The sequence below is a fragment of the Chanos chanos genome, chromosome 3 (genome assembly GCF_902362185.1).
Source record: "Chanos chanos chromosome 3, fChaCha1.1, whole genome shotgun sequence".
In the NCBI taxonomy this organism is placed as follows: Eukaryota; Metazoa; Chordata; class Actinopteri; order Gonorynchiformes; family Chanidae; genus Chanos; species Chanos chanos.
Genome location: NC_044497.1, coordinates 18,419,559 through 18,432,680, shown reverse-complemented (window position 1 = coordinate 18,432,680; position 13,122 = coordinate 18,419,559). Strand labels below are relative to the sequence as shown.

Genomic DNA, 13,122 nt, shown 5'->3' with positions numbered 1-13,122 from the left:
GTTTAATTATGTGATCCTACAGATGTAGAGATCTGTACAGATCTTTCAGAGATCTGACAGAATAGTCTAACCAATCTAAAAGACATTATCCCCTTTATCAAAGACCAGCAGTCATGCCTTCTTACCAGGCTCTCTGTGGACCACAGATTTGATGTTTATGTGACGCAAACGACCAAGGCCGTCTTTCTGAAACCTAAGACGATATGAATGAAGCGTTGTCTAAAGTTTGTCTTAAAACTCCAAAAAAAAAAAGTTTCCAACCCCTCAGATTGTGTAAATGTGTCTTTTCTTCTCCTGTGTCTGGTCTAAACAGTATGATACCAAATGTGAAAGTGTTTAACAAAAAAAAAAAAGAAGAAGAAGAACACACATACACATCTGCTTTCTCAGTTTGGTCATGATCTGTGTTTGTCTCATGCATGATTTCTCCTCCAAGAGCATTTCATTTCCAAACTCTCACAGCTCATTTTGCATCATTCCTTTTGGATTAGCACAAATCTGTTTACTTTTGTCACATTGCTGACGTTAAATGCGTCATCTCATTCTGTTGTTTTTATTGTTTTGCAGATTAATAGTAATTCCACACAAGGTGAGTGTTAAATGTCTTAATAATCACACTAAGCCTTTTCTCTGCCTCCTTCCTCCTTAAAAAAAAAATTGTTAACTAGTATTACATGATTATGGTAATCCTTTACATTTCTGTGGGACGCAGAGATCATGTGAATAAGCACTGACCAAAATAGATGTATGATCTGATAAGAAAAGCCCAGTTTAATTTCTTTATTCTGCAGATTTTTTTTCTTTTTTCATGAGTAAAGAGAAAAACATTTGGCAGGTGCTGACACAAGCCTGTCAGCAAAAATCTTTGTCTTTTTCTTTGTCCTTTTCTCATGGCAATATAAGAAAGATGTCTGGAATACAGTAATATCCATTCATAAGAACAATGGCGATAATTTGTTTGTAACTTAACTGATGCTCTGACTGATAGTAATGGCATTTTCAGCAGCCTACATGTGGGAGAAACTTCATACTTATATTACTATAAGACATAATTGTCTATCTCTCAGAGAAATTGAACCTCAGTTAATCAGCAGATCTAGCTATATTTTTTAATACACAACAGTGTATCTCAATAACAAACAAGTCCCTAAACATGTGCCATCATTTATGCCCAGATGATTTGTTGCTGTTTCCCTCTTCACCTATAGGGGGAGCTAACTGTCCACTGACTGGTGCCAAAGGCGAAAAGGGCGACAGAGGTCTCCCAGGGTTACCAGGCATCTCAAGTAATGACACAGCCTCTTACCTTTACTCACATAATGCTCAGCTATGTCTGAATCCCTTTGGGTTGACCAATAATTATTCTTTAGTCGTCTGATATGCAAATGTGTTTGTGTGTATGAGTCAAAATTCAGCAATCTTTCACTTGCTTTTTCATGATTTGATTCTCTTCTCTCAGCAGTCCCCATGTGGACAAAGGGAGCGTCGGTAAGTTATAGATATCTAACTTGAAGCCAGACTTTCATACAAAAAACTAAACATGACTTATTTGAAAATAACTTTGTTTCCAATAAAATGTAGCTCAATGAATCTGTGTGTGTGTGTGTGTGTGTGTGTGTGTGTGTGTGTGTGTGTGTGTGTGTGTTACAGGGTGACCAGGGTTTCAAAGGAGAGAAGGGAGAGAAAGGGGAGGCTGGGATGCCAGGACCACCTGGGGTCCCTGGGAGATCTGGGCTTGTGGTGAGTCTACACACACACACACACACACACACACACACACACACAAACAAACAAAAATTGACTTCTCTTCAACTAGAATGTTCAGTGTAAACTAGACTTTATTTTCTGCCTGTCTTTCAAAATCCACCTCTTTTGTTCTGATTTCTCTCTCTTTTTGTCACTCTCTGTTACTGACCCATCATTTTCCCTCTTCTTATTTGAATTATCTCATATTCTTCTCTCCATCTGACCCCCATCTTCATTCATCTCTATTCTCTTGCGAGTATTTTCTCTTTCTTTGTGTCCGATGAAAATTCCTCTATTTGATTCGCTCGTTGTAGTTGGTTCAAAGTCTTTTTGATGTCTCCATGATTCGACAATTAGTTAATTTAATATGTCCCTGCCAAAATTAACTGCCAAAATGTGTTTTTTTTCATATATTCAAGATGTCTTAGGCACTGTTTTACCTCATGTAATCAGGATTTAGAAATGACCTTCATTTAGAGATTAAAGAGAGTGTAGTGGAAAAACAAGCCAAATGGGAAAATCTCTGAAGATAATGAGTGTGATTGTTTACCCAGCTCTTGTGTTTTTTTTTTTCTTTTTTTATTTGGATTTTTTTCCATTGATCCAGTATATCTTACCAAGTGACAAGTAGATAGCGTTCTGTATACACTGTTTCATTTCTTTTTGAAAGCTCCAAAAGTCAGTGTTTATACCAAAACACAGATTAGCCAGCAGAATAACGTTAATTAACTTTAATTTCACGTCACTTTACTGTTTCATTCGTGCCCTGTCCGTTACACAACATCTGTTTATGAAGGGGGAAAATAGAGGAAAACACTTCTGATGATTCAGATGACAGATTTTCAGATTTAAATCCATTAAGTCCAGTAAAATGTCACTTCTTATTTTAATAACTAAATTTAAATATACTGAGGAAACTGTTAAGTTTGTGAAATCTGTTGTTTTGCTTCTAGGGACCTAAAGGAGATTCTGTTGTTGGACCCCCTGGACATCCAGGTTTACGGGGGCCTCCTGGAACACCTGGTATTGGGAGACCTGGACCTGCTGGTCCCCCTGGGCCCCCTGGCCCACCGGGACAACCTGGACACTATGGAGCTGGTAAGAAATTCCACTTTCAATCTACAGAAATAATTCATCACAAAGCAGAACAAACACTTTCTTTGTCCTTGAAATGTCAGAAGAATCAGAAGAAATAATGCTTAGGTTTTCTGCAATTTTAAAGCTGTGTCATGACAATGGGGGTATGATATATTTATGAAACCAAAACAGTTCAGAACTCTTGAAAACTGCTGCATATTCAATGCCAGTGCGTTTGCTGCTTTAGTGAGTTTTAATAAACGCAACAACAACAACAGCAACAAAGAACTATTTTAATTGTACTTTAGTTAAAGGAGAACAGCCCCCTCTTATCTGCATATCTCTGACACCTTTAGATTTTACATGGGTGGCTATGAATCTCTTTTATAATTAAAGAGAAACAAATGGAGCCTAACTGAAAAAGCACTCCCACACACCCTGGTGTGAGACTTCCTGCTGTCTTGCCAGATGACTAATCAGTGAAAATGACTAAAGATTAACAAGAAAAACAGTGGTGGTGTGCTGTAATCATCGATATGCCACAAAAGGACCATGGTGGAGGCATATGGTCTTATGTGGTCCTTTTATTCTGTAACATAGTTACGGAAATATCGCTTATCTCATTCATTGCTTAGAAAGATGTAGAGTGGTGTAGAACAGATAAATACAAAGGACATGCTGTCTTTGGGAATATTATTAGAGACAGGGGAACTTTGTCCTCTCTATTCAATAGCACAGTATTTTGGGGTTTAGGGATGAACTTTGAGTATAAGTGTTTTTGTCAGAGCTAGTGACGTGGATTTCCTTTCAGTGAACTTTAGATTGAAATTCGTTTGCAATTATTACCTTTTTGTGTAACTCAGCTTTCTCCACCTTGGGTCTCCTAACCACAGTGCAATCCACGCACTATTAAACATAAAAAAATATGAATTTTATTTTTTTGTTAGTGGAATATTAGGGCCAGAGCATAAGAGTTATGATATTGTACTTTATGGGGCAAAGATTTGTGCAAAATTTATGTTTTTCCCATGGAAAAGGGTGCTAATGATCAGATTTCAGTGGCTTTGAGTATTTACATTACAGTAAATTTACTTCACAGAGATATGTGGTTTTAGAGAGACACAACTTCAGACAAGGAATGCAGTAACAGGAAGAGTGAGCTGATGTGTTAGTTCAACGAAGGACAAGTTTTCCATTTTTTAAACCTTAAAACGGGTCTGTTGATTGACATTTCACTGGTTCTGGTAGCTGAGTCTTAAGACGCTAACGTTAGCATTCTTTTAGGTGCAAACAAAGGGAGCAATGAAGCCAAGATTTGAAGTAGCCAAAACATGACCTCATATGCACCATTGTTTCCAGCTAAGGACGGCAGTTGTTAAAATCCATGTCTGACTGGACTCTAGGAACATGAATTCATTCAGAGAAATGAAGAGAGTTTAGATGCATCAGTTGAGCTGATTGATGCACTGATTGTAAGTCACATTTCTAAAAGCATCTGTGAAATGCCAAATTATAACTTAATACAGTTAAAGTTTAAGAGGCACTCTTCCAGAGCTGTGAACGTGGTCAAGACAGGCTGAACTTTTGCGTCAGTCACTCAGACCAAGATGGAAAGTTCTTATGCACAATTAGCAAGAGGTTGTGTGGGCAGTCAAACACTGCACCCTTGGGTAGAAAGGTTAGCTCTACAAACTGACTGCAACCTTCTCACTTGAACGAATGACCGCTGACCACAAATTCCTCATTCAAACAAAATGTCCACAAACTTCTCATTCTCATTCTGAAAAGCTGACCACAGAACCACGATGCATTTAACCTTTGCAACCCTATGAGTGCAAGATACACACGGCAGTGTAGCAAAAGCATGCACTGCTGAGTCATTGTCCAATCTCCTTTATCCATAACTGACTACGATGACTATGAGGGGAAAAAGTATACATATATAGTCAACACACTTTGACTTGACCTCTGAGATCCAGGAGGACCTAAAATGTCATATTTAGACATGTTATTATTCACTGTTTTTGGACTTTTTTTCATTTTGGATGTGCAGTGGAACTTGTTAATTATAATGAAGGACAGTTTGTGAGCCAAGCGTTTGAAACTTCTCTGAACTCATCTGGGATCCATCATATTCAAACATCCACATGCTGGCCCACAAACAAGAAAGATTTGAAGATTTAGCAGTTTCACAAACACCTGAAAAAAATCCTCAGAGCTGTAAAATGTGAGGAAAAGGGGTGGAAAAATGAAATTCCAGATATACTACCGCTCAATTGTTCCACTCCTCGTTTTGCCCTAGAGGATACTCTTTAACGTTTGTGTTTTCTAAAGAGAAGTTTGGACAAAGCTGTTTAGTGTGATGCCAAAACAAGGGGCTCTTCTCAGATCCTGAATTACCAACATGTTTATCAGGAGAACAGATAAAATTATAGAAGATTGCAAGATTGAAGGACAGACGATATGTGTTTCGGGAGGAGAGCTCTTTCGGTAAACAGCGATGATGGTTCACTGCTCATTCGGTATGTCAAACATTTGACATATGCCTGTTTTTTGTGAGGGATTTCATAAACGCTGGAATGGTGTATTGATAATCCCTGAAAAGTACAGCTGAAGAATTGCAGTCTGGAAAGTGAGGCTGAAGAAAACTCTAGAAAAGAGATGAGTCCCGGAGAAACCCATATACCACTGACCTACTATTCTGGTAAAACCCAAGAGATTGCAAATTACTTTTTTGTCACAAAAAGAGATTTTGCAGTTGGGTGATTAAATTGTGCAGTCGCTTGAAAAAAAAAAACAGCTAGTTTCTGGAATATACTTCAAATCAGTCAGGCAAACAGTCCAGACAAGGAAAGTGATCAGTAAGGAACTGATTCAGTGAGCCAAATTTCTGCGAATATGACAGATTTCAAATGCCAAGTAAGGAGAGATATGTTAGTTTTATACTTTGATTCTGTGCTTATTTGGGTAGGGAGGAGTAAACTGACATATTTTGGCTCTTTGAAGTCGCATTCATTTTCAAGGAACAAATGTAGAAATTGCTTGTACAGGAAGTATTAACAAGTTAGTTATCAGTTATGTGACTTAAAATGTATCTGGAGAAATAGGAAATTCAGTGAAAAATTGTTGACTTCACTCCCAACAAGGAGAGGCATATAGTAAAGTTATGAAGCACCAGGAGATCTGTGAATGATTTGGATGAGCATGGAGGACATTATTTTTGGAATGTGGTTATTAAAGAAAGACGAAGGTTATGAAGTACTCTGTCTTCTTTATTCAACAACACACTCAAAGATAATTCTGAAAAATATCGTTTCAGCTGTCACTATCCCCGGCCCTCCAGGACCCCCAGGTCCTCCTGGAAGACCAGCTGAAAACTCTAACCAAGTGAGTGAGACTGATACAGCAACTTCCCAGACTCTGAAGTCATTAGCTTAACTTTCTCTTTCATAACTTAAGGTCATTTCTATGACACCCTCCATAAATCACTCTCATTACAGTTACAATTTTTCACTGAAAAAGTGTACACACAAACACACGCATGCACGCACGCACACACACACACAAAATGGCCCCTCAGTATTTCAGGATTAGGATCATTTATCAAAGTCATTTTATCAACAACCGGGAAACAGAATGTCTCAGAAGTTAAACGGAGCACACATCTGCACATTGATCCAACACAAACCTACAGGATTTAACAGAGGCCCTTACATTCAGACTGACAACACTCTGACAGTGCTGTACACTCCATGTAAGAAGTGAAAGACCCTGTCTCTTCCATGTGTATCATAGTTAAAGACATATTCCAGTCTCCAAGTGATGAAACGGCAGGCGTATTTGGACACTGATGGAACGTTATCATATGTGACTGACACAGGGAAACTGTACATCAGAGTACCTGGAGGCTGGAAGGAGATTCAGGTAAGAATCATTTTACTTTACTCCATCTGAAATGATCTGAACTTGAAGGTTTTGTCATAATGTCTGGAATGAGCTGATGTAATGCATATGAATGGTTGCCCAGGTGTAGGGCCTGATTTTTACAGAAGCTTTTACTAGATGGAAAAAAATGGCTGTGGCAAAATATGTAATATAATTTCCCTCTCTCACCTTTTCTCTGATTCTCTCTCCCTTTCTCCCTCTTTTTCTGCTCACAGCTTGGTGGACTAATTGAGATCCAGTCCTCCACTTTCCTCTCACAAGATGAGGTACTGCTTGTAGTCTGCACTATTCTTCTTTTTAATGTGACACGTTGCCTGTTCACACTGAATTACATGAAACGCTGGGGATAAAATTTTAATCTGTCCAGTCATAGCAGGTTGTTAATTATTATTAGAGCATAATAGCAGTGAACTTGTTATTTAGACACCTAAACCGTGGGATTCAAAGATATAGAGAAATAGATCTGAGTGTTGTTAATGCTTCCTTGGGAGATGCACCGTTTGAATAGGAAATGATATTGATTAGGATCACAGAGTTCATGTCCTATTGACCTGTTTCTGCTCAGGCCCAGCCCCTGGTTTTCAGCCCTCAGTTCAGCAGCACTCCCAGAATCCATACAAGAAACGTGGTGAGCCCTCTCTCTCTCTCTCTCTCTCTCTCTCTCTCTCTCTCTCTCTTCCACTTCCTCCCTCCCTCACCCTCTCTTTATGTGTGTAATTGTGTGTGTGTGTGTGTGTGTGTGTGTGTGTGTGTGTGTGTGTGTTTGTGCGTGTGTGATATTTAAAGATTGTGATATTTTTCTTTCTTTCTTTCTTTTTTTTACTACATTCATCATTGGTTTTCATGCTGATTTGTTTGGTTGAAACAGAGTCTTAAAATGTGCCCAGTATGTCTGTGTGCCCAGTGAGTCCCTGTGATTATGATGTGGAATATTTAAGTTATACAGTAAACTGCTAAATTACTGTCCTGCCTGTCCACTGCTGCAGAGGGGCACGCCAGACAGGCCAAATGTATGTTCGTGGTTTCATGGTTTAGCTACATGGAGTGTCCGTATAGAGAGAAAGGTAGAGAGAGAGAGAGAGAGAGAGAGAGAGAAGACAATGAAGGCACTGCAGGATATAAGGCTTTGTTTTTGTCATTTCAGGCATGGAAATCATGTGGTTTGCATGTGAGTGCTGTAACCCCATGTCTATGTATTGATGCATTTGGTAATGCACTAAATTGCCTCCAAAATGCTTATCCAGGTCCATTTTCTTTCAGGTTTTGTAAATTCACCCTCCCAACTCATTCATGCTAGAGGAAAGATGAAAATTTGGTTTTAATAACTGGAATTTAAAGACCGATTCAAATAACTGCTGTTAAATCCAGGTCGAGTTGTATTTACCTTTGTGGGGGAATTTTCCCAAAAGCAGGATTTCTCAGATAAATGGAGAATTAAAGTTAAAATCCTTCACAAATGTATCTCTGGTAGGATAAGTTCTTTGTTACAGGGACATTTATACATCCATACTGTGCAGATTTTGGTATTTGGCTAACTGAGAAACAGCCCATGGTGGAGCAGGCCAAGCCTAACTGAGAATCTACCTTACCCCTACCTGAAAAATCTACCCTGGCCCAGACCTGGTCCACTTCTACCAGCATTGACCTCTGCCATCTATTTCTGCCTGTCTTTCTGTACAGCTGAGATTGGTTGCCTTAAACACACCCTACACTGGAAACATGGGTTCCATTCACACTGTAAACAAAGCCTGCCGCGCACAGGCCCAGGCCATGGGGATTCGGGATGAGTACCGGGCATTCCTTTCCCACCATCTCCAGGACCTCATCGATCTCGTCCACCCGGCATACAGGACCAACATGCCAGTCGTCAACCTCAGAGTGAGAGACGCTTCGCTTTGCACAAAATACCTGATGTGTTTAATAGTTGTGCATGAATATGAGCATCTGTGAGTCCTCTCATTGTTCCGTTGCCACGGGTCATAACAACAGAATTTAAAGTCAACAGTATTTCTGATGTTTTTTGTTTTTTTTCAATGAGAGAAAGACAAATGGTTTTGGTGATGATCCAGTAAATGCGTAATGTCACTTAGATGATGACTTAGTGCGTATTTGTCTGTAAGCTCTGGAAGTGCCCGTCTTTGTGTTATATTAACATGCGTTCTTTTGAAAAATGTGTTTTCCAAAACAAGATTTAACCCTTTTTCTTTTTTTTTTTAAATAACCACAATGATTGAGCAGAAGTGTTTTACTTTGCTTCCTAAGAGGAACAGAAAACATAGAATCACTTCTTCCATGGTTTGTAAGGGAAAGCTTTCATAATAAATTTGTGTTCTTGGATGTTTAATGTCAGCTTATTCTTTCTGGGTGCTTCTAGGGTGAAATCTTGTTTAAGAACTGGGAGAGTATCTTCATCAACCATCTTCTTCCTCCTGGTATCCCTCTCTTCTCCTTTGACGGACGGGACGTAATGAGTGACCCTTTCTGGTCAGTAACCGGGTCAAACTTGTTTTTTTCTTTCTTCCTCTCTTTCTTTTTCCTTCGTTTTTTACACCGTAGAAAGTTAGAGGGTTCACATTCCAAATGGCTGGTATGATAAGCAAGTATACGTTATGAGGTTAGGAGCTTCTTACTGTAAAAACTAAACAATGATAATAAGTCTTACTCATCTTTTGTGAGAACCTTAATAAACCATGTACAGTTTGTCGAATGATGACTACACACGGTTTAGTATCTGAACCAGGTGTCTCACCAGCTCATCTTCATCTTAACTATATGGCAAACATACTATGCCTTGTCTACTCTGTCTACTGGGATATTTGAACTTTAAAAAACAGCTAAACCCGTTTTTATATTTAAACTTTACTGTGATGAGCTCAAGAAACACATTTTCAGTCCTAGGGACCAAACACCTTTAGGGAGTCAGAACCACATCCATTTACACATTTGATAAAGACTTGATTGGAAGAATAATGCTATTGAAATGTAGCTTTAAAATGGGAATAAATTGACTCCCTCCATCATTTTGAACATTCTGCTTCAAACCACATGGGAGATCCCCAACACAACACCAAGGCACAAGTGTTTGCACAGAGAGGGGAAAAACACCAGCTGCCTCCACAAAAGCTCAGGATGGCCCAGCCACAACCCAGACAACGGGGGCTGCATCTCTGAGTTTCTTTGCTGCATTTTCCACCAAAGCTGTTTTTTATGACTAACTTTGCCCTCTCACTTTCAGTTTAGATCTATTTATAGCCCCAGAATGTTATATATAGACACTCATACTCATATGCCAGATGAAATAGAGACCAAGGACCAGCAATTGTGGTTTGGGAGTCATCTTTTTTTAGGGTTGTTTATGAAATGGGACAATTTTTGGACCTTGTGGTAACTCATATTTCAGGCAAAGGATGAATGAATTTAGCAGAGAGAAGTGGGGTTGTTTATGTCACATGTTATCATGGTGAACATCTGTGTAGGGTTAATAAAGACTCCACTACTGTTACTGCCCTGTAAAACCTCATCATAAATCCTTCAGGAATCTGTTAGAAACGTGACATTGTGCCTTTCAACAAAATGAGCCATTCTATGATGGCTGACAAAAGACTGTCAAGAAAGATATAGTCTTTGTTTGCTCTTTTAGGAAGCTTAATGTGTTCTGACTTGAAAAAATCTGAGCTAAATATATGTTTGCTTGAGATTAGTCCTTGGTTTTCAAACACCTGAGTGCTTCGTGACATGGATATTGAAAAGGAGACATACATATTCATCATATTCAATTCTAAATTGGGTATTTTGTGTTTTGTGAGCTTTGTATATTGGTGTGTTTTTACTGCTAACAAACTGATTGCACTGTGTTGGCTTTATATGTATGTATGTGTGTACATCATAGACTATGTTGTGTCTGTGTGATTTTCCACCTTTCTCTGTTGTTTAGGCCCCAGAAGGCCATCTGGCATGGTTCCTCAGAGAGGGGGAAGCGACTGGATGAGCAGAACTGTGAGTCGTGGCGAGCCGGCGACATGGCTATTGTGGGGCAGGCGTCTTTCCTGTACAGCGGTCTGCTGAACCAGCAAAGTCGCAGCTGTTCCAATCAGTTCATCGTCCTGTGTATCGAGACAAGCCCGGAGGACCAGTCCGCCCAGGGGCTCAAAAGAGCACAGTACCGTTACCAATACTGGCATTATCGAAATTAACTCAGCCAGATGAAGCCCACTTCCGCTGTCAGTTCAAACTTTCCGGAAAGGTGTAAATATACGTAAAACTGAATGGAGACCACAACACAAGATTTAGACAGACACGAGGAAGCCTGTTGACAGCTAGTCCTTGCCAATGTTTTTGCATTTGTTTGTTTTGTTTTGTCTTTTTCTATTCTTTTCTCAGTTTGACCACAAGGACTTCTGATTTGTGCACAGAATGTAGGCAGCATTTTGTCCATAGCCCAAAGAGGGAACAATTGGCAATGGACCCTTTTTGATGCACTGTACTTTCTTTTTTGTTTTCTTTTTTTTTTTTTCTCTCTCAGCTCTCACTCTGAATCCACACAGGTCTTTATGTGACCGCTCTTTTTAGCAGCAAAGAAAAGAAAACAGATTCAATTAGTATTTAATTTAATTTCAATGTTTTATTTATACCGTGACCGCACATAATCTAAATATGTCAAAATGATAAATATGTAATTTATAGTTCCAGTGGTTTAAATGAACTCTGCTCCAGTTTCTTGTCTCTTTATCTATTGATATTTGCATATTTCCACTGCAACAACTTTCATCAAATGAGATTTTCAGTTGGTAAAAACATGTGACTGCATTTTGTTCTAGAGACAAAAAAACAAAAATGTTAAAAATAATTTAAACAAATTGTCCCTTTTTAATTTTTTTTTTCAAAATGAAGAAACTTGAGCAATATATGAAAGGAATGTATGTTTTTATACATGGACTTGTGCCTTTTGAATAAAGTCTTTTTTTCAAAAATCTGTGTCTGATGGTTTATTTGATCAGTTTAGAGAATTACTACAAAATATAAGCAATCACACAACTTCAATAACCTTAATTATGTATGTTTTAAATCACGTCACTGATTGATGTTTCTATGAACTCTCAGCTCAATTACAAAGACTATGTGAATTTCATCTGAGAGGTGGAAAACAAATGTCATTGAAACTGGTGAGATATTTACACATACTTAAACAATTTTAAATTCAAGAAACCTAACAAACCTACTTTACCTTCACTAAAGTTATAATTTAAACATTTTATTAGCTGTTTTTGTTTCTTTTTTCTGTGACATGTTTGCACGTAGTTTTACACGTTTCACATCACCACAAAAGACTGCACCTAAACAGTTAACAATCAGCAGCACTAGGCCCATTTTTCCAGATATTTAAATTTAATATCTGCCTTGTATAAAAAAAATGATAAAACCCTAGTTACTTGAGTGACACTGCAACAGTTCAATATGACAAAAATACCCTAAATGTAAAGTACTGCACACTTGAACGCTGAACCTTGAAATAGATCCTAACACACGTTCCTGCCAACCGCCTGCTATTTTACAGCGGAGTTTGCACCTCCTAAAAGTTGTGTACAACATTTTTGTCCAGAGTGAATGTTTTGATATGTTTGGCAGTGGACACAGGGCTGGCATCACGGTAGGGTGTTTTTGAGGGCACACTGGCGAGGTTTGCCACCCTCAGACTGGCACCACTGCTGCGTTATCCCACCACACACGTCATCCACTCCACAGTTTGGTTTTTCTGTTTTTCTGAAAAGTTTTCATAGGAATGTTTTTATAATTATAACAAGAATCAAGGGTCACAGCTTGAGATATGAAATATTACAGAAAAACTCATTAACTCCTTACATCTGTCTAATCACCGTTCCATTGTTTTCCTTTGTTGTACTCATTCCTCTTTTTTTGTTGTCTTAGATCAGAACAATGCTTTTGCCACTAAACCCATAATGATTCACGGTTTGTCCAGCAAAGGAACACGTGTATGTGTGTGATTATTGATGATGTCATTCAGCAGTGATCAAAACGTATTCCAAGCTGTTTACGTACCAAAGCAGCTGAGGTGAACTGATTACTGCATCTGTAAGAATGTATAACCTCAAGCTGTTTTCTGAGACAAGGATCAGTGAAGATTCTACATTCAGAAATCAAACTTTGTCCAGGATTAGTTGTAATCCTTATTAAGACCAGTTCGTAATGATCAGGCCATGAAGTCCATAGGATGACCCTTTTTTTCCAGGTTCTTTGATCATTTCTCGACAGATTTTGCTGGATAAATGTGATCCAGGGTTCTTGTCTATCAAAATAATTCTGGCCTTTTCTGGCCATGGGAACAAAGTGATTAAT

The 13,122-nt window shown here is 38.6% G+C and overlaps 1 protein-coding gene across 1 annotated transcript in view; it reads left to right on the top strand.

The window, feature by feature from the left end:
* The window catches only part of col15a1a (collagen, type XV, alpha 1a), a 40,291-nt gene extending 29,330 nt beyond the window's left edge, over nucleotides 1–10,961 (top strand). Inside the window, exons 30-41 of the mRNA XM_030767629.1 lie at nucleotides 568–589; nucleotides 1,209–1,286; nucleotides 1,460–1,488; nucleotides 1,651–1,740; nucleotides 2,700–2,844; nucleotides 6,143–6,210; nucleotides 6,619–6,747; nucleotides 6,984–7,034; nucleotides 7,334–7,396; nucleotides 8,449–8,646; nucleotides 9,143–9,252; nucleotides 10,703–10,961. Of these exons, the coding sequence (XP_030623489.1) occupies nucleotides 568–589; nucleotides 1,209–1,286; nucleotides 1,460–1,488; nucleotides 1,651–1,740; nucleotides 2,700–2,844; nucleotides 6,143–6,210; nucleotides 6,619–6,747; nucleotides 6,984–7,034; nucleotides 7,334–7,396; nucleotides 8,449–8,646; nucleotides 9,143–9,252; nucleotides 10,703–10,961 (1,242 nt within the window). The remainder of the gene's footprint in view (nucleotides 1–567; nucleotides 590–1,208; nucleotides 1,287–1,459; nucleotides 1,489–1,650; nucleotides 1,741–2,699; nucleotides 2,845–6,142; nucleotides 6,211–6,618; nucleotides 6,748–6,983; nucleotides 7,035–7,333; nucleotides 7,397–8,448; nucleotides 8,647–9,142; nucleotides 9,253–10,702) is intronic.
* Nucleotides 10,962–13,122: the final 2,161 nt, after the last annotated feature.